The sequence below is a fragment of the Coregonus lavaretus genome (genome assembly GCF_964263955.1).
Source record: "Coregonus lavaretus genome assembly, chromosome: 1".
Classification (NCBI taxonomy): Eukaryota; Metazoa; Chordata; class Actinopteri; order Salmoniformes; family Salmonidae; genus Coregonus; species Coregonus lavaretus.
The window spans coordinates 25750885-25773129 of NC_139988.1; the positions used below are offsets into that span (position 1 = coordinate 25750885).

General features: G+C 42.8%; 1 protein-coding gene across 2 annotated transcripts in view; it reads right to left on the reverse strand.

The window, feature by feature from the left end:
• Positions 1 to 804: 804 nt before the first annotated feature.
• Positions 805 to 22245, reverse strand: part of LOC311129703 (glutamate--cysteine ligase catalytic subunit-like) — a 36741-nt gene continuing 15300 nt past the window's right edge. The window contains exons 2-16 of one of the 2 annotated variants that reach the window (XM_084162110.1): positions 21736 to 21848; positions 15638 to 15820; positions 15420 to 15533; positions 10986 to 11044; positions 10664 to 10800; positions 10386 to 10460; positions 10101 to 10217; positions 9661 to 9799; positions 9310 to 9422; positions 9075 to 9167; positions 8742 to 8846; positions 8295 to 8376; positions 8091 to 8197; positions 3389 to 3509; positions 805 to 3030 (exon numbers count right to left, since the gene is read on the reverse strand). In XM_084162110.1, the coding sequence (XP_084018236.1) occupies positions 2849 to 3030; positions 3389 to 3509; positions 8091 to 8197; positions 8295 to 8376; positions 8742 to 8846; positions 9075 to 9167; positions 9310 to 9422; positions 9661 to 9799; positions 10101 to 10217; positions 10386 to 10460; positions 10664 to 10800; positions 10986 to 11044; positions 15420 to 15533; positions 15638 to 15820; positions 21736 to 21848 (1740 nt within the window). In that variant the 3' untranslated portion in view covers positions 805 to 2848. Of the gene's footprint in view, positions 3031 to 3388; positions 3510 to 8090; positions 8198 to 8294; positions 8377 to 8741; positions 8847 to 9074; positions 9168 to 9309; positions 9423 to 9660; positions 9800 to 10100; positions 10218 to 10385; positions 10461 to 10663; positions 10801 to 10985; positions 11045 to 15419; positions 15534 to 15637; positions 15821 to 21735; positions 21849 to 22245 lie in introns of those variants that run through there. The other variant, XM_084162111.1, reaches the window with a different exon arrangement.

Here is a 22245-nt window from a genome sequence, read left to right on the forward strand (position 1 = left end):
CCCTCCTCTCTTCGACAGGGACAAGGGGACGAAGCTTCCAAAGCTGTGTTTTTTTTCCGCAATTGCATCTTGAAACGTTATACGATCAGAACAAATGTTTCTCTCGAGCGCATGGGGGTAGAGGAGAGTGGCATTTATAGGCACCGTTTCAGTTTTTTATGATTCCATGATCTTGGCTGTCTAACTGATGAGTGGGAGCAGGTCTCTTTGCTGATGCCGCGTTTGACTTTTAATGTCCCTTGACTAGCCAAAGGCTCAGTCTAGATTAGTATAACAGAGAAGTTGCACACAAATCCCAGGCTCATGGGCGCTGGCCATGTAACCTTTTTATTAAAAAAAGGTATATATAAAAAATTTGTTAATTTCGACCAGCCCACCCAACACAGAAAAATTGTCCAGCCCAGCTGGCATTTTCCAAAATTGCCAGATGGCCAATCCGCTCGTGTGATAGGATGAGGGGGACTTGCTTAACTAGACTGATCTGATAATAGGTTGGCACTTATACACTATTCAAGTGTAGGCTTATATTATTAGGGCATGGAACACCATCAATTCTTTACATCTGCATTATTTTTTTTATTTGTGTGGTCCCCTTGAAGGTATTATGTAAATGGCATATTTGATCTATCCTTAATATGTAATGTATCAAAGATGTTTACATTGATAATATTGGCATAATGCTTCAAAGGAACCTGTCAACAGTAATGTACAATTGGTATATGCCACTGGCACCCTCTAGTGGATTAAAGGTCTCACTCCACACTGAGCATATTATCGAGGAAACAGAACCATGTAACCAAGATAAATACTGCACTTAGTGCTGTACACAGATTTATTCAATGAGACATTCCAACCAAATGCTCACATTCACTTGCACTTCAATGCAATAGTACTTTCTTAAAATGTTCTACTATAATGTCAGCACAGCAAATCACACTTCTTTCGTTTTACATTTCTCACAAAAGCAAAATAATTTCTGACAAATGCAGATATACCACATTTGGAAATGAAAGAACCTTTGTTAATGTTTGTAGAGCAGATGGAAGTACAGTATTTACACTTAAAGATTAATATTCACTTGTGTTCACTACATTTACATAATTTCACAGAGTTACAATGAACAGAAGAAAAATATTTACATATCCAATTACAGATCCGATTGAGTTTTTTTAATGCATTTTGGAATAGTCAATCTGTAACAGTATATACACAACTTCAATACACCGGCTTCACCTTTGCAATGCACACATGCAATACTGTTCTCCATTAAAACTCAATTACACTGAACAAAAATATAAAATGCAACATGCAACAATTTCAGAAATGTTACTGAGTTACAGTTCATAAGGAAATCAGTCAATTTAAATAAATTCATTAGGCCCTAATCTATGGATTTCACATGCCTGGGAATATAGATATGTATCTGTTGGTCACAGATGCCTTAAAAAAAAAAGTAGGGGCATGGATCAGAAAACCAGTCAGTATCTGGTGTGACCACCATTTACATCATGCAGCGCGACACAGCTCCTTCGCATAGAGTTGATCAGGCTTTTGATTGTGGCCTGTGGAATGTTGTCCCACTCCTCTTCAATGGCTGTGCGAAGTTGCTGGATATTGGCGGGAACTGGAACAAGCTATTGTACACGTCAATTCAGAGCATCCCAAACATGTTCAATGTGTGACATGTCTGGTGAGTATGCAGACCATAGAATAACTGGGCCATTTTCAGCTTCCAGGAATTGCGTACAGATCCTTGTGACATGAGGCTGTGCATTATCATGCTGAAACATGAGGTGATGGCGGCGGATGAATGGCACGACAATGGGCCTCAGGATCTCGTCACGGTATCTCTGTGCATTCAAATTGCCAACGATAAAATGCAATTGTGTTCGTTGTCTGTAGCTTATGCCTGCCCATACCATAACCCCACCACCACCATGGGGCACTCTGTTCACAACGTTGACATCAGCAAACCGCTCGCCCACATGATGCCATACACGCAGTCTGCCCGGTACAGTTGAAAATGGGATTCATCCATGAAGAGCACACTTCTCCAGCGTGCCAGTTGCTATTGAAGGTGAGCATTTACCAACTGAAATTGGTTACGACGCCAAACTGCAGTCAGTTCAAGACCCTGGTGAGGATGACGAGCACACAGATAAGCTTCGCTGAGACGTTTTCTGACAGTTTTTGCAGAAATTCATCAGTTGTGCAAACCCACAGTTTCATCAGCTGTCCGGGTGGCTGGTCTTTGACAATGAAGAAGCTGGATGCGGAGGTCCTGGGCTGGCGTGGTTACAAGTGGTCTGCGGTTGTAAGGCAGGTTGGATGTACTGCCAAATTCTCTAAAACGACATTGAGGCGGCTTATGGTAGAGAAATGAACATTACATTCTCTGGCACAGCTCTGGTGGACACTCCCTCAAAACCTGAGACATCTGTAGCAGTGTTGTGTGACAAAACTGCACATTTTAGAGTGGTCTCTTATTGTCCACAGCACAAGGTGCACCTGTGTAATGATCATGCTGTTTAATCAGCTTCTTGATATGCCACACCTGTCAGGAGGATGGATAATCTTGGCAAAGGAGAAATGCCCACCAACTGGGATGTAAACAAATTTGTGCACAAAAGTTGAGAGAAATACATTTTTTGTGCGTACAGAAATGTTTTGGGATCTTTTATTTCAGCTCATGAAACATGGGACCAACACTTTACATGCTGCGTTTATATTTTTGTTTAGTGTAGTACTTCTTTGTTCAGTCAGATATTTGGCCTTTCTTTTTACGCTTATGTGTATCATTGATGATGGACAACACATTCATTCATTGATTAAAGCTTTAACAATGGGTTTATTTGGCCCGATTGACTGGGTCTCCAATGAGTTCTGGGCATCGCTCCTCTCCTTTTGCGATGCTGTCACACTTGCGGAGTAGGTCGTAGTTGATTTTGTCAGTTATGACGCTGTCTTGCTTGTATTGGGTGTGCTTGTCGACAAACTCCCTCATCCACTTTGCCATGGTCATCAGTTCACCTACATCAGCAACAAGGATAAAGTTAGCAAAATCATGCCCTTTTGGGGTTTTGATAATTAAGATGTTACACTACTAACATATACACCAAAAATAAACAAGTTAATGTTTGGCATTTATAATCCTATACATTTTCATGTGGCTTCAGTTCAGATTCAACACTGTAAAAAACTAAGAGCTACCAAACCTTGTCGACAGTGTCAGGGAGCAAAATGTGCCTTCCACTATTGGAATGCTGCATGCTTTTACTAAGCTCCACCAATGATGTGGAAATCCCATGTGCCACAACAATACCCCACAAAAACATGTTACCCAACCCAGTGTCAAATTGTCATTGTCTATTTGCTAAATATACTGTACCTGAGGCGCGTCTCTTGATGAGCTTCAGGTAGTTCAGGATGGTGCATCTTGTATCGACGTCCACCTCCATGTTTTCCAGGTAGCAGTTGAGGATTGGTATCAGCCCTTGAAAAACTCCTTCCTAAATTATAAGAAACAACAACTGTTATAGTTGAAACTCAAGAGTGCAGAGTGTTATACTATGAAGCAAGCTAGATCTACTCAGGCTTTTAGAAAGTTAGCCAGCTTCACATTCCAGGTCAGGCTTCATCCGTACTACGAAGGTGGATATTGTTGTCCACCCAGGGTCGCCATGTCTGCGGTTTTCCCGCAAAATTGGGCTACTTTGAAAACGATGTCGCGGTTGAAAATGTATTGGTCGGAGGTTGCTGGTTTTTGGCCTACTTCTAAATTGCACCGCATCTGCCATGGCATTTTTCTTTAATTATTATTATTTTTATTTCACTGTGACCTGCTACTGCTGACTATCAGGCAGTGAGTGGTGGGGAGGTAGGCAGTCATGACAAGTGACGTGAAAACTACTAACCCATTAATTACCACTAGCTAGCTAGATACTACTCCCCCTATAATTCTTGTTTGCCTCGTTCGTTGTATCCTGACCGCCCCCAGTCCTACCAATCATTAGCCTACTAGAGCCAACACAGCAAGGGAGAGAAACCGAGAAATAATCATCCAACAGTTTCAGAGAGAGGGAGAGGGGATCGAAGAATGTGCTTTTTCGCTGGGTATGTAGCTGGGGCTTTAAATTAAGGTTGTCCCGTCATCCCGGGGACGCAAAAAAAATATGTCTGGGACTGTTTAAACAGATTCTGGGACAGTTCTGGGATGATAGATCCAAAATTCATACAATACTGTACATCAAAAAATATTTAAAAGCAATGATGCTAATGCAACAGATCACAACGTTTATCCTAAAATGTTGATAAAATATTATTTCTTCACATTATAAGTGCAGCAATGCACACACAGCAGTGGGCTACGGGAGAATGTTCCAAAATGCAATTAGCGGGAACACACTGTTCTAAAAAGCACATGGCACAATGCAAGCGTTTTCATGTGACAGAGATGAAAATATGTTATAAATTTAGAAAGAGGGGAGATCTAAAGATGCAACAACTAGCATGGGTTTCTAATATGAGTAGGATTGTGCTTTTGCCTGGTGGACAAGGAAAGAAAAACCATTAGAACAATAGAAAATACTTGTTTCAATGGCATATTTTTTAAAGTGTTTATAAAATAATTCCCTCAACATATGGTCTGATTTTAGCCTTATAAAATAATATATAACCTCCAGGTTTTAAATAAAGTTTATGGTTAAATAGTTTCAAAATGCTGATTGCCTCCGCTCAGATTGCAAGGTGGGTAATGTGTGCGTTGCGCAACAGGCACTGGCCTTTCTCTCCGCTCGTGCCCATTTGATCTTACGAATCGTGCCTAGAGTATGTCAACAGAATCAAGCCTTTAGATGTTAATGATCCAGTCAAACATGACTGGCGTTTAACCTTTATTTATGTAATTCAAAGTCTCACTAAAGTTTAGCTACATTTTCTGGCACCTCGATATCAGGATCGGTGTGGACATGAGGCTGTAGCCAATATGCATATAACCTAGGCTACACTTTTACATGTAGGCTAATTATTCCAAATGTTGGCCTTTTTAGATTCTATTTTTTTCTGGCTCACTTGACAGACGCATTTATCTATCAGTAATAGGCTACTCTTATTAGCTTTTCACTGTGAATGACCTAGGTCCTATGACTATAGCCATGTTGGCATATCAAAACAAATAAAATATACAATATATTTACATTTTTGGGATGGTTTAAATTGCACCTCGGGAAGATTCTGGGATGGTAAAGAAAAAGTTAGTCTGGAGTCCTGTATGTAGTAGCAAGCTAGCTAGCTAACATTGGCCAGAAAGTTGAAGTCAGAGGAGAGAAAGTGTTGCACAGCAGCGCAGAGGTGAGGACAGAGGGGAACTGATTAACTCCATTACGCACTATAAAATTATAATAGCAGTGATTGATTGATTGTAGAATAAAACTCAATGTACTAGACTCATGATGGATCTCCTCTCTCTTTTTCATATCCATCTTGCTCCAGAGGGATGGATGACTGGGACATCAGGCTGCAACCACACATGAATTGACTTTTTCTTTATTAAATAGAAGCCAAAAAGGAAATGGTTGGGGCTTTTGATTTTTATACTCCAGTTGAAAACACTATTGTTTTAGAGCAATGTGACTTGTATTAACACCATTTCACACATCTTAACCATTCACATTCACTATCACTTCTGGTTCAGAATAAATCATTTTGTGTGATGAACGAATAACAAAAAGGGAGAAATGCAGAAAACAAGGTAAAACAATTTGACCAGTGTATTTTGACTGTCATTATGGAGACACCTATTGGATAAATGTGGCAACTCTGTTGCTGCGAGATATAAACAATTGGGAAGTTTTCAGGCGTGGGCGGGTTTTGAGTGGTCATTTGGCTAGAAATTTTAGCTAGACCTGGCAACCCTGCATCCGCCTGCAGCTAACTCTAGCAGGCTTGTAACTGCGCATGTATGTCGCACATGGTAGGCGAACGCAGACCTCTTCATTGAGACATTACTGAAACATGGGCGAGTTGGTGCCATTTTCATTTGTGCCGAAATCAAAATGAAAGAACAGTTATCTTGCAAATTCAGCAGGCTATGGTGTGAAATAGGCTTTTAGAAGTGCAGTCTTTATTTTATTACTTATCGTTATTGTCATCTTTGGTGTGCTTATCAATGCATGATCACCTTTTTCCAATTAATATCACTCCTATCTGTGGAACAGCTTGTTGCATTGATGTCATAGACATATAATCCATAGAAGGTTTGGAACCTCTAACCACCCTGGCAATTTGACTGTTAAACTCATGGGTACACTAGCAATGGCTGCCAGTCTTGAATTGAACAGGAACGGCCATTATGGATTATACACTACATGACCAAATGTATATGTGGACACCTGCTCGAACATCTAATTCCAAAATCATGGGCATTAATATTGAGTTGGTCCCCCCTTTGCTGCTATAACAGCCTCCACTCTTCTGGGAAGGCTTTCTACTAGATGTCGGAACATTCATGCTGGGACTTGCTTCCATTCAGCCACAAGAGCATTAGTGAGGTCTGCACTGATGTTGGGCGATTAGGCCTGGCTCGCAGTCGGCGTTCCAATTCATCCCAAAGGTGTTCGATGGGGTTGAGGTCAGGGCTCTGTGCAGGCCAGTCAAGTTCTTCCACACCGATCTCGACAAACCATTTCTGTATGGACCTCGCTTTGTGCATGGGGGCATTGTCATGCTGAAACAGGAAAGGGCCTTCCCCAAACTATTGCCACAAAGTTGGAAGCACAGAATCGTCTAGAATGTAATTGTATGCTGTAGCATTAAGATTTCCCTTCACTGGAACTAAGGGGCCCAGCCCGAACCATGAATTAACAGCCCCAAACTATTATTCCTTCTCCACCAAACTTTACAGTTGGCACCATGCATTTGGACAGGTAGCGTTCTCCTGGCATCCACCAAACCCAGATTTGTCCGTCGGAATGCCAGATGGTGAAGCGTGACTCATCACTCCAGAGAACGCGTTTCCACTGCTCCAGAGTCCAATGGCGGCAAGCTTTACACCACTCCAGCCAACGCTTGGCATTGCGCATGGTGATCTTAGGCTTGTGTGCCGCTGCTTGGCGATGGAAACCCATTTCATGAAGCTCCCAACAAACAGTTATTGTGCTGACGTTGCTTCCAGAGGCAGTTTGGAAATCGGTAGTGAGTGTTGCGACCGAGGACAGACGATTTTAACACGATACGCGCTTAAGCACTCGGCGGTCCCGTTCTTTGAGCTTGTGTGGCCTACCACTTGGCGGCTGAGCTGTTGTTGCTCCTAGATGTTTCCACTGCACAATAACAGCACTTACAGTTGACCGGGGCAGCTCTAGCAAGGCAGAAATTTGACGAACTGACTTGTTGGAAGGTGGCATCCTATGACGGTGCCACGTTGAAAGTCACAGAGTTCTTCAGTAAGGCCATTCTACTGCCAATGTTTGTCTATGGAGATTGCATGGCTGTGTGCTCGATTTTATCCACCTGTCAGCAACGGGTGAGGCTGAACTAGCCAAATCCATTCATTTGAAGGGGTGTCCCCATACTTTTGTATATATAGTGTATGTCTTATGTATGGTTGGTTGGGCTGTCAGTTTACCTTTAGCGAATTTCAAAATACAATTGCGTGAAAAATGTACAGTTTGGTAACCAAATGCTATCATTACTAAATGTGTAATATGATAGGTATTTTAACATTACTTTATTATTATTTTTCACAAAAATACATTTAATTAATAAAATATTTAATCTGTTGTTTTCCTCAAATGAAGGGGATGATACCCTCCCTCTCGCAAAGATTGTATCTGATTTCATTCGTCTTCAACTCGTGGCTCAGACACTTCATTCAGGATGAATTGAGTTATCCCTGAGTTAGCCTGGTCGGAGCAGTTTAGTTCTGAAGGATTCATTGCCATAGAAATGTACCTCGCTAAAAGGTAAGCCACTTTCGTGGTACCGGTTATCCAAATTTGAACTCAAGAGTTGACCAAAGTTACCTCACCAACTCCTCAAACCTGATTCGCAGTAAAGGGCTATATTAAATTAGAACTATTATTAATAAGCACCTTTCCATTGATGATTGTGTCAATGCTCATCAGTATGTACTCATTGTCACCCTCACTTTCCAAGCCGTTCTGGGCCGTTGAGGAGCTATCGAGGACAGGGTTGCAGCCTATGACACAAGAGAAGAGGAAGCATTAAACTGTTCAGGCATTTTGACAAAACGCGCCCCAACCAGGTTTCAAAACACTGGACTTCTATCATCTCACCTTTATAGATGTCCTTTCGGAAGTAAAACATGCCCTCTTGGACTGCATTTCTTTCCTGGGCCACTTTCATGTTTTCGTCAACCTGTTGAAAGACAAGACAAAACACACAAAACAAATGGTGTAATATCATGGCCCTATACAGGGCATTCGGAAAGTATTCAGACCCCTTCCATTTTTCCACATTTTGTTACGTTACAGCCTTATTCTAAAATTGATTAAATAAATGTTTTTCCTCATCAATCTACACACAATACCCCATAATGACAAAGCGAAAACAGATTTTTAGAAAACAGAAATACCTTATTTACATACGTTTTTCAGACCCTTTGTTATGAGACTCGAAATTGAGTGTACTGGGATCTCCACAAAAACAACCAGTCTAACTTAATTGAATTTCATAAAATTCAGCAAATGAAAAGTGTATCAGAAGAACAACAACATTTTCACCTTTGACAAAGGGATGAGAAAGTCCAGTTTATAGGACAGTATAACCCTGGTGAGCAGGACGATGAAAACAACGTAAGCAGAGTTTTCAAAATCGGTAAGTTGCACCTTGAACAAAAGAAAACATGCACTGAATATTTCTACACTACTAACATTGTAAAAAAATAGGTTAAGACACAGTACATGTAAATCCTTTTCAAGTATTGTGACTTAAACAATCTTTAGTTCATGTAACACTATTTAGCAGACATACATATATTGCCACTGAGTGTGTTTCAGGTAAATATCCAAATTAAATTCAATCTTGTGTCAATAGAGTTGTAAGGCTTCTGCTACCTCCATGGGGCGGAACTCAACTCGCCATCCGATGTCCGAGTTTGGAGGAGGAGGTTTGAACCTCATTGTCTGCCAGTTGGTTGACTGCAGATTCTACAAGAGAGATGTGACATAGAAAATATTTTGATTATATAAACTAAAATTCCTCCTTTTAAAATCTGTCACAAGCATTGGTCTGGTTTTCAAGCCGTAATGTAGCCACCCATAAGTCAGTATAGTATAGTATAATTTTAACCTCAAAGTGATCAGACTCCTTTTCATCATCCAGGTGAATTTTCTCCTCAAAGAGTGACAGTGGATCCCGGATGAAGAGATGGGCTATGTGTTGGGCCAGCAGTTTGTCGATCCCTACAAACACAGATTCTGATCACTTCTCTATAGAAGATTTTATGATTGAAACATTAATACAAATCTAATATATATATATATATATATATTTTTAACACGGTTGTACAGCCAGCTTCATTGCTTAAATACAAACTTTTTTTTGTACGATTATTTTACTATTCATTTGAAAATGATATTTTTCCCCATTCACTTATCCTTCACCATGTTCTATTACTAATGTATTTGTTACAGTGTTTACCTGCATCCAGCAACTGTTGGTTTATATCCTCGTCAATTGTCAGATCTATGTCATTGTACTTATCGCCACAACTGGAGAGGTAGCTGTCGATTGAATCATATCTTGATTTCAAGATTCGAAATTTGTTGCTTTTCAAAGGCTGCAAAGAAAACACATTTTCATGCACATTAGAAGGCCATGAATATATGAAAAGTATGAAAATCCTCTTATCTTTGACAATTCAAGAAACAAAGAAGACAAATAACTGAAAACCTGCTCTGACTAACATTACAATTGAACACCAGGAAATCAACAGAGAAACTCATAATGCCTGTCTGAGCCTGACACGGTCTGAGCCGGACAGAACCCCCTGAAGCAACTAGCGACAAGCGAGTGGGCCTTATTTGGCTGGGTCATGTTTCTTTAATTAGGGGCCAGTTTTTCCTGATTCATCTGCTCACCTCCAGCCCCCTCTCTTCCCTGGTCCTGTCATCCACCGAGGCAGAAATAACTCCCCAGCGACAATCAATGTCTGACACATAGCCTCTGTAGAACGGCGAAGCAGCACTGAGGGCCATCTGTAAACAGATCAACAGTTAGCTTTCCAGTTTCCACCACACAAAAAGCGTTATTGAATACTGTAATGATTCAAAGATGTGCTTAGACAAAGCTGTTTACGACACCTTTGATTAAAAAAATTACTACTTGATGCAATTTCTTTTGTATATTTTCTAAGCATATCTTACCACTATGGGGCAGAATGTTGCTAGTTGGTCATAAAGGTACCTCGCCTCTTCAATGCTGCAAGCTTGGAATGTCACCTGGAAAAACATAAAAAAGGTTCAAGTTAATTTAAGGATTAAATCAACAGGTTTATATAAACATGCCCACAACCTTTAAAAAATATTCTCTAGTCTAGTATATGAACATGTAATTTATGATGTGTGACAAAAAAGGAACATCCAAAGACAAACAAATAACGACAGTATACAATGTTAATATTAGTATAATGTGTTGCATATACCTGAAGACAGCAGTTGCCCATTCCAAAGCCCATGGCATCCATGTAGATGTGATCAGGGAGAGCTGCCCTGGCGGCCTCCCCATCATCCTCTGGAAACTTCTCAACAAATGGAGATGGAGTGCACTTGTCTTTAAAGACTAACAAGGAGAAAGAAGCACAGTGGAAAATAGATACCGATAAGCAAGCCGTTTCAACTCATAATTTGTATTTAGGCAAACATAGCCTAAATTTGACCAGTGAAAATAAAAAATGACAATGTATTTGACCGAGTGGTGTAATTATTAAGTTCAAATGGTGGAGACCTGTTTTGATTTACACTTACTGGGTACGTTGATCACTACCTTCTCTCCTCTTCTGTGACGAATGTTTCTGGTCAGGGTGCTGAAAAAAACATTCACAACATACTTTATTCAAGGGAAAGCAAATGAAGAGCTCAAAGTTGGCATTTCATTGCAGTAAGACAACATACTGCAAATACACTATATATTCACAAAAGTATGGGGACACCCCTTCAAATTAATGGATTTGGCTATTTCAGCCACACCCATTGCTGACAGGTGTATAAAATTGAGCACACAGCCATGCACTCTCCATAGACAAACATTGGCAATAGAATGGCCTTACTGAAGAGCTCAGTGAATTTCATCGTGGCACCGTCATAGGATGCCACCTTTCCAACAAGTCAGTTTGTCAAATTTCTGCCCTGGTCAACTGTAAATGCTGTTATTGTGAAGTGGAAACGTCTAGGACAGGGGTGTCAAACTCATTTTAGCTCAGGGGCCACATGGAGGAAAATCTATTCCCAAGTGGGCCGGACTGGAAAAATCATGGTATATATAACTTAAAAACAACAACTTCAGATTGTTTTCTTTGTTTTAATACGATCAACATACAACATGGTCCTTGTGGTCCTCTGTAGCTCAGCTGGTAGAGCACGGCGCTTGTAACGCCAAGGTAGTGGGTTCGATCCCCGGGACCACCCATACACAAAGAAAATGTATGCACGCATGACTAAGTCGCTTTGGATAAAAGCGTCTGCTAAATGGCATATTATTATTATTATTATTATTATTATTAACATAAAGCTGGAGCCTGAGGACAGTGTGTCCAAAATAGTACAAACACAACATCACTATTAATCATAAAACACGTCAAGTTTATTTGAAAATTCTAAAGAAAAAGAACACACAAACACACAATGCCTCAGTGATTAACAGAACTGTTTCACAGATCACAGAACTATATCAGGGTGTCATTTCTCAAGCAGAAATGTAGATAAAAATAATGAAATCCTGTTCCCCAAACAAGTGCAAGAACCACAGAGTCAAGAATAGGTTAAATATACAAATAAAATAAAATCAATGAAAAACAATAGCACATCAACATAAAACATATAAACATAAATCTGAAAGCGTTGCTCAAACTCCCGTAACAGTCCAGTTATTTTATCTTTGAACCGCTTCATGTCTGCCACATGTTGGGTCGCGCACACATTTTTCAGACAGGGGAAGTGAGCTGCATCACCACCGGCAAGTTGCGTCTCCCACAATGACAGCTTCAACTTGAAAGAACGTATGCTGTCATAATACTGCTTGACAACTTTGTTGCGCCCTTGCAGCTGTTTGTTCAAGTTATTCAGGTGCTCTGTAACATCCACCATAAATGCAAGGTCAGGCATCCATTCTGCGGAATGAAATTCTAACACTGGTTTGCCCTTTTCTTCCATGAACTGTTCAATTTCTTCTCGTAAATCAAAGAAACGCCTCAGCACAGCACCTCGGCTTAACCATCTTACCTCAGTGTGGTATGGCAGGCCATAGATGTGGTCTTTCTCTCTGAGAAGGCTGTCAAACTGACGGTGATTCAGGCTTCTGGATCGGATGAAATGAACAGTTTGGATGACCACCTTCATGACGTTATCCATCTTTAATGACTTGCAACACAAAGCCTCCTGGTGCAAAATACAGTGAAAAGTCAAAAAATCACGTCCTCCATTTGCAGATTGCACTTTCTCTCTGAACTTTGTCACTACGCCTGCTTTTTTCCCGATCATTGAGGGCGCACCATCTGTAGCCAGGCTGACAGCGCGGGACCAGTCCACTCCGACCCTGTCCAGCGCGCCGACGAGTGCGGTAAAAATATCAGCTGCTGTCGTTGTATCTGTCATCGGCACCAACTCCACGAACTCCTCGGTGATGGTCAATGTGTCATCAACTCCACGGATGAAAAAATGGCCAGTTGTGCAGCATCTGTAATGTCCGTGCTTTCATCAATTGCAACCGAAAACGCAATAAATGACTTTACTTTTTGCTTCAACTGGCTGTCCAAATCCACTGAAAGATCGGAAATCCTGTCTGCAACTGTGTTTCTTGTCAGACTGATATTTGCAAAAGCCTGCCGCTTTTCAGGGCACACAATCTCCGCTGCCTTCATCATGCATGTTTTTACAAATTCACCCTAACTAAATGGTTTTGAAGCCACTGCGATTTCATTAGCAATGAGGTAGCTAGCTTTCACTGCAGCGTCACTGATGTCTCGGCTGTGAGTAAACACAGACTGCTGTTTCTTCAGACCCGCCAACAGTTCATTCACCTTCTCTCATCTCCGCTGTCCTTGAAAGTTGTCATATTTGTCGGCATGAAGACTCACATAGTGGCGACGAAGGTTATATTCTTTCAGCATAAATAGGATGACAATTTTTCTTGGAACACTCTGCACTCTGCGTCCACTTTTCTCTTTTTTGACAGAGACATATTGGGGCAATGAGGGTGCCAAAGCACATAATGTTAAAAGTAGAAGCCGTAATAAATATCGCGGGCAAAACAAAGTAGCTCATTGGCTGCACGTGCTTGACCTACATTTACATTTTAGTCATTTAGCAGCCGCTCTTATCCAGAGCGACTTACAGGAGCAATTAGGGTTAAGTGCCTTGCTCAAGGGCACAAGGGGTAGAAGGATTACTTTATCCTATCCCAGGTATTCCTTAAAGAGGTGGGGTTTCAAATGTCTCCGGAAGGTGGTGCGCGACTCCGCTGTGTGTGTGGGGGGGGGGGGTAGAAGGATTGCTTTATCCTATCCCAGGTATTCCTTAAAGAGGTGGGGTTTCAAATGTCTCCGGAAGGTGGTGAGTGACTCTGCTGTCCTGGCGTCGTGAGGGAGCTTGTTCCACCATTGGGGTGCCAGAGCAGCGAACAGTTTTGACTGGGCTGAGCGGGAACTATGCTTCCGCAGAGGAAGGGGAGCCAGCAGGCCAGAGGTGGATGAACGCAATGCCCTCGTTTGGGTGTAGGGACTGATCAGAGCCCGAAGGTACAGAGGTGCCGTTCCCCTCGCTGCTCCAAAGGCAAGCACCATGGTCTTGTAACGGATGCGAGCTTCAACTGGAAGCCAGTGGAGTGTGCGGAGGAGGGGGGTGACGTGAGAGAACTTGGGAAGGTTGAACACCAGACGGGCTGCGGCATTCTGGATGAGTTGTAGGGGTTTAATGGCACATGCAGGGAGGCCAGCTTCACAGATTTAGGACATCATGGGCAGTTAGCAAGCAGACCACTAATGTGGGGCTTGTACAAACACATTCACATCAAATAGAGATAAAGGCTTTTTAACCTGTGTTGAAGGAATTTAGCAGCCCAAGGTGTAGTGGGCAGGGTGACCTACTTGCTCTGCCCCGGTATAAACAGTTTGCTTGCTTAACACAATTGCTATTGCGCCATCCAGTGGACGCAATTGGAACAGCAGTTTATTTTATTGAAAAATTGCAGCGCATTTTTCAAAAAAAATAAATATATATATATATTTTTTTTTTTCAAAATAATCTCGCGGGCCGGATTAAACCCGTTTGCAGGCCTGATCCGGCACGCGGGCCGTATGTTTGACACCCCTGGCCTAGGAGCAACAACAGCTCAGCCGCGAAGTGGTAGGGGACACAAGCTCACAGGACGGGACCGCCGAGTGCCGAAGCGCGTAAAAATCGTCTGTCCTCGGTTGCAACACTCACTACCGAGTTCCAAACTGCCTCTGGAAGCAACGTCAGGGAGCTTCATGAAATGGGTTTCCATGGCCGAGCAGCCGCACACAAGCCTAAGATCACCATGCGCAATGCCAAGCGTTGGCTGGAGTGGTGAATCACGATTCACCATCTGGCAGTCCGATGGACAAATCTGGGTTTGGCGGATGCCAGGAGAACGCTCCCTGCCCCAATGCATAGTGCCAACTGTAAAGTTTGGTGGAGGAGGAATAATGGTCTGGGGCTGTTTTTCATGGTTCACGCAAGGCCCCTTAGTTCCAGTGAAGGGAAATCGTAATACTACAGCATACAATGACATTCTAGACGATTCTGTGCTTCCAACTTTGTGGCAGTTTTAGCCCCCGTGCACAAAACGAGGTCCATACAGAAATGGTTTGTCGAGATCGGTGTGGAAGAACTTGACTGGCCTGCACAGAGCCCTGATCTCAACCCAATCGAACACCTTTGGGATGGATTGGAACGCCGACTGCGAGCCAGGCCTAATCAGTGCCCGACCTCACTAATGCTCGTTGTTGAATGGAAGCAAGTCCCCGCAGCAATGTTCCAACATCTATTGGAAAGCCTTCCCAGAAAAGTGGAGGCTGTTACAGCAGCAAAGGGGGGTCCAACTCCATATTAATGCCCATAATTTTGGAATGAGATGTTCGATGAGCAGGTGTCCACATACTTTTGGTCATGTAGTGTAAGTGTGACAAAAGTAGTGACATGGCAACATCTATTGAAGCCTACCTGAATCTTGGGTGTCTGTTTATGGCTTCATCTGGGAAGAACAGTGATTTGGACACTCCTTTTTCAACAGGTGTTGGGTTGTACTCTGGCTGGGTGAAGCCTGGACAACCTAACCTAAAACCATTGTTACAAGAATAACAATAATGTTAAGGTACTATAAAATGAAATGAACAAAGTTTCAAATGGTTGAGTGAGTGACAGAATAGATACTAAACTACCTTGGGAATGAAGTGATGGTGGCAAGGGTTTCATTCTTATTCAGCACAGATGAGGCCTCTCGCCTCCTCTTCCCCATGTTGTCCTCCACTGTGTTGAACTCTGACATCGTCCCACCGTAGGGCTGCCCCGGAGTCCCTTCGATCATGTAGCTGCCATACTCTGGCCTCCAAAGGGTAGGATGGCTACAAAGAAAAACAAAGCATTATAAAAAATTAATAATAACTTCTGCTTTTAGAGGCCAATGAATAATGTCATCCCTTGTGTTATGCTGATATTTCACATTAAAGTAAAAATGTTTTGTGTGTTTTTTTAATCTGATGTGAGACATTATCTCAGCAGAGGGAAAATGCTGTGTTTGTGCTTCAGGGCGCGTGCTCTTCAGTATGTGCGACAGAGAGGCAGTAATGAGGAATGCTACAGCTATAGCTACAATTCCCCACTTACACTGGTATTTCCCCTGGGTTAAGTCGGCTTCACAGATTTAGGACATCATGGGCAGTTAGCAAGCAGACCACTAATGTGGGGCTTGTACAAACACATTCACATCAAATAGAGATAAAGGCTTTTTAACCTGTGTTGAAGGAATTTAGCAGCCCAAGGTGTAGTGGGCAGGGTGATTCAATAGTGTATTTGTAAGAAAATAGTTCAAGAAAAAAAAGAATGTAAAACTCATGCTGAAGTTGCATACTCATGCTGAAGTTGCATGAGCGAGCCTTTACAGTGAGGGAAAAAAGTATTTGATCCCCTGCTGATTTTGTACGTTTGCCCACTGACAAAGACATGATCAGTCTATAATTTTAATGGTAGGTTTATTTGAACAGTGAGAGACAGAATAACAACAAAAAAATCCAGAAAAACGCATGTCAAAAATGTTATAAATTGATTTGCATTTTAATGAGGGAAATAAGTATTTGACCCCTCTGCAAAACACAACCCTTGTTGGCAATCACAGAGGTCAGACGTTTCTTGTAGTTGGCCACCAGGTTTGCACACATCTCAGGAGGGATTTTGTCCCACTCCTCTTTGCAGATCTTCTCCAAGTCATTAAGGTTTCGAGGCTGACGTTTGGCAACTCGAACCTTCAGCTCCCTCCACAGATTTTCTATGGTATTAAGGTCTGGAGACTGGCTAGGCCACTCCAGGACCTTAATGTACTTCTTCTTGAGCCAGTCCTTTGTTGCCTTGGCCGTGTGTTTTGGGTCATTGTCATGCTGGAATACCCACCCATGACCCATTTTCAATGCCCTGGCTGAGGAAAGGAGGTTCTCACCCAAGATTTGACGGTACATGGCCCCGTCCATCGTCCCTTTGATGCGGTGAAGTTGTCCTGTCCCCTTAGCAGAAAAACACCCCCAAAGCATAATGTTTCCACCTCCATGTTTGACGGTGGGGATGGTGTTCTTGGGGTCATAGGCAGCATTCCTCCTCCTCCAAACACGGCGAGTTGAGTTGATGCCAAAGAGCTCGATTTTGGTCTCATCTGACCACAACACTTTCACCCAGTTCTCCTCTGAATCATTCAGATGTTCATTGGCAAACTTCAGACGGGCATGTATATGTGCTTTCTTGAGCAGGGGGACCTTGCGGGCGCTGTAGGATTTCAGTCCTTCACGGCATAGTGTGTTACCAATTGTTTTCTTGGTGACTATGGTCTCAGCTGCCTTGAGATCATTGACAAGATCCTCCCGTGTAGTTCTGGGCTGATTCCTCACCGTTCTCATGATCATTGCAACTCCACGAGGTGAGATCTTGCATGGAGCCCCAGGCCGAGGGAGATTGACAGTTATTTTGTGTTTCTTCCATTTGCGAATAATCGCACCAACTGTTGTCACCTTCTCACCAAGCTGCTTGGCGATGGTCTTGTAGCCCATTCCAGCCTTGTGTAGGTCTACAATCTTGTCCCTGACATCCTTGGAGAGCTCTTTGGTCTTGGCCATGGTGGAGAGTTTGGAATCTGATTGATTGATTGCTTCTGTGGACAGGTGTCTTTTATACAGGTAACAAACTGAGATTAGGAGCACTCCCTTTAAGAGTGTGCTCCTAATCTCAGCTCGTTACCTGTATAAAAGACACCTGGGAGCCAGAAATCTTTCTGATTGAGAGGGGGTCAAATACTTATTTCCCTCATTAAAATGCAAATCAATTTATAACATTTTTGACATGCGTTTTTCTGGAATTTTTTGTTGTTATTCTGTCTCTCACTGTTCAAATAAACCTACCATTAAAATTATAGACTGATCATTTCTTTGTCAGTGGGCAAACGTACAACATCAGCAGGGGATCAAATACTTTTTTCCCTCACTGTATATATTACTTTTTTTAAAGTTGCTAAACAGGATAATGGAACACTGTCTTATGCCGTGACAAAAGATGTGACAACATCGAAAGACCTGCATCACTATACTGAGAGATTATCAATTTCTAAAAGGACGTATTTGGGTGTTTTTTGAGCATTTGTTTATGTTTTTTCAGCGCCCCCGTACTGCACAACGAGGATGAGGAAGTGAATCACTGGTTGGGTCAAGTTTCTCAAAAACAAGTTAAATTGCAAAAAGAAAAAAGTGTCTGGACCTTTTTAGAACATCGCATTTACGTAAAAAAATAGAGATATGAGTGTAAGCGAGAACAGCGCCGGAAGAAGATGGCTGCCGTTTTACAGCCCTCTAACCAATTGTACTATTATGTGTGTTTTTCCGCGTTATTTGTAATTTATTTTGTACATAATGTTTCTGCCATCGTCTCTTATAACCAAAGAGAGCTTCTGGATATCAGGACAGCGATTACTCACCTCGCATTGGACGAATACTTTTTCTTCAACGAGGCGTTCGCGAAGGATATTCTACAGACACCCAACAAGGCCCAGATCCCCGTCATTCGCGTGAGGAAGAGACGGAGATATCGTGGACGCAGATCCGGGTGCCTTGTAAGGATCCGACGGCGAGCGAGTAAACTGCCTCTCCCATCAATCCTATTAGCCAACGTTCAATCTTTTGAGAATAAAATTGACGATTTAAGATTACGGTTATCCTACCAACGGGACATTAAAAACTGTAATATCTTATGTTTTACGGAGTCGTGGCTGAACGACAACAATGACAACATTCAGCTAGCAGGCTATACGCTACATCGGCAGGACAGAACGTCTGACTCTGGTAAGACAAGGGGCGGCGGTCTGTGTATATTTGTAAACAACAGCTGGTGCACAAAATCAAATACTAAGGAAGTCTCGAGGTTTTGCTCGCCTGAAGTAGAGTATCTTATGATAAGCTGTAGACCACACTATTTACCAAGAGAGTTTTCATCTATATTTTTCATAGCTGTCTATTTACCACCACAAACCAATGCTGGCATTAAGATTGCACTGAATGAGTTGTACAAGGCCATTAATCAACAGGAAAACGCTCATCCAGATGCAGCGCTCCTAGTAGCCGGGGACTTTAATGCAGGGAAACTTAAATCCGTTCTACCTCATTTCTACCAGCATGTTAAATGTGCAACCAGAGGGGAAAAAACTCTAGACCACCTTTACTCCACACACAGAGACGCATACAAAGCTCTCCCTCGCCCTCCATTTGGCAAATCTGACCATAACTCTATCCTCCTGATTCCTGCTTATAAGCAAAAACTGAAGCAGGAAGCACCAGTGATTCGGCTAATAAAAAAGTGGTCAGATGACGCAGATGCTAAGCTACAGGACTGTTTTGCTAGCACAGACTGGAACATGTTCCGGGATTCTTCAGACAGCATTGAGGAGTACACCACATCAGTCACTGGCTTCATCAATAAGCGCATCGATGATGTCATCCCCACAGTGACCGTACGTACATACCCCAACCAGAAGCCATGGATTACAGGAAACATCCGCACTGAGCTAAAGGGTAGAGCTGCCGCTTTCAAGGAACGGGACTCTAACCCGGACGCTTATAAGAAATCCCGCTATGACCTCCGACGAACCATCAAACAGGCAAAGAGTCAATACAGGTCTAAGATTGAATCATACTACACTGGCTCTGACGCTCGTCGGATGTGGCAGGGCTTGAAAACTATTACAGACTACAAAGGGAAGCACAGCCGCGAGCTGCCCAGTGACACAAGCCTACCAGACGAGCTAAACCACTTCTATGCTCGCTTCGAGGCAAGCAACACTGAAGCATGCATGAGAGCACCAGCTGCTCCGGACGACTATGTGATCACGCTCTCCGTAGCCGATGTGAGTAAGACTTTTAAGCAGGTCAACATTCACAAGGCCGCAGGGCCAGACGGATTACCAGGACGTGTACTCCGAGCATGTGCTGACCAACTGGCAAGTGTCTTCACTGACATTTTCAACATGTCCCTGACTGAGTCTGTAATACCAACATGTTTCAAGCAGACCACCATAGTCCCCGTGCCCAAGAACTCTAAGATAACCTGCCTAAATGACTACCGACCCGTAGCACTGACGTCTGTAGCCATGAAGTGCTTTGAAAGACTGGTCATGGCTCACATCAACAGCATAATCCCAGAAACCCTAGACCCACTCCAATTTGCATACCGCCCCAACAGATCCACAGATGATGCAATTTCTATCGCACTCCACACTGCCCTTTCCCACCTGGACAAGAGGAACACCTACGTGAGAATGCTATTCATTGACTACAGCTCAGCATTCAACACCATAGTGCCCTCTAAGCTCATCACTAAGCTAAGGATCCTGGGACTAAACACCTCCCTCTGCAACTGGATCCTGGACTTCCTGACGGGCCGCCCCCAGGTGGTAAGGGTAGGTAACAACACATCTGCCACACTGATCCTCAACACGGGGGCCCCTCAGGGGTGCGTGCTCAGTCCCCTCCTGTACTCTCTGTTCACCCATGACTGCATGGCCAGGCACGACTCCAACACCATCATTAAGTTTGCCGACGACACAACAGTGGTAGGCCTGATCACCGACAACGATGAGACAGCCTATAGGGAGGAGGTCAGAGATCTGGCCGTGTGGTGCCAGGACAACAACCTCTCCCTCAACGTGACCAAGACAAAGGAGATGATTGTGGACTACAGGAAAAAAAAAGAGGACTGAGCACGCCCCCATTCTCATCGACGGGGCTGTAGTGGAACAGGTTGAGAGCTTCAAGTTCCTTGGTGTCCACATCACCAACGAACTATCATGGTCCAAACACACCAAGACAGTCGTGAAGAGGGCACGACAAAGCCTATTCCCCCTCAGGAGACTAAAAAGATTTGGCATGGGTCCTCAGATCCTCAAAAAATTCTACAGCTGCACCATCGAGAGCATCCTGACTGGTTGCATCACCGCCTGGTATGGCAACTGCTTGGCCTCTGACCGCAAGGCACTACAGAGGGTAGTGCGTACGGCCCAGTACATCACTGGGGCAAAGCTCCCTGCCATCCAGGACCTCTATACCAGGCGGTGTCAGAGGAAGGCCCTCAAAATTGTCAAAGACTCCAGCCACCCTAGTCATAGACTGTTCTCTCTGCTACCGCACGGCAAGCGGTACCGGAGTGCCAAGTCTAGGTCCAAAAGACTTCTCAACAGCTTCTACCCCCAAGCCATAAGACTCCTGAACAGCTAATCATGGCTACCCGGAATATTTGCACTGCCCCCCCACCCCATCCTTTTTACGCTGCTGCTACTCTGTTAAGTATTTATGCATAGTCACTTTAACTCTACCCACATGTACATATTACCTCAACTACCTCAACTAGCCGGTGCCCCCGCACATTGACTATGCAACGGTACCCCCCTGTATATATAGCCTCCCTACTGTCACTTTATTTTACTGTATATATCGCCTCCCTACTGTCACTTTATTTTACTTCTGCTCTTTTTTTCTCAACACTTTTTTGTTGTTGTTTTATTCTTACTTTTTTTGTTTAAAATAAATGCACTGTTGGTTAAGGGCTGTAAGTAAGCATTTCACTGTAATGTCTGCACCTGTTGTATTCGGCGCATGTGACCAATAAAATTTGATTTGATTTGATTTAAAAAATAAAGATTATCCTTTAACATAAGAAACGCAGATACAACGCAGCAAGTTTCATACTCAACCCGATAATCTGGTCATTTTCAAAACAGATTTAAAAGCTGACTTACTTGGGGTTTGTCTTTTCACCTTTGTCTTGAAGGGTTTCCAAAACCTCCTCACCATTGAGAACAAGACGAACCTTTTCATTTTTCTCATCCATGTCAATCAACATGTATTCCACCTAAAAGGGGAGAAAAATAACACTTTGCATAACTAGTTTATATTTGAAGCCATAAAAACTGTGCAAATTCAATGGCTTTCATGTTGAAATCAGTTAGGCATGCAGCACGTTGACATCTTTGACTGCACCAATGGCTAAAAACTGATTGAAAGTAGAATCAAAGCTCATGTTGATTAGTGTTAACATGATGTAGCCTGATGCTACATTCATAACCAAGTGGGAAGGTGGAAATTATCAGTTGTGAAGTGTATAAATCCCAGGGTTGTTCCACCTCAAAAAACACAAGAAAGAGGATTTCGACACCCACCATCTCAGATTGTTCTGAAATTGTTTCTGTTGTTAGATACGGATAAGATTTGCATTCCTGCAACATTGTTTTGTTAAAATATATTTTGAT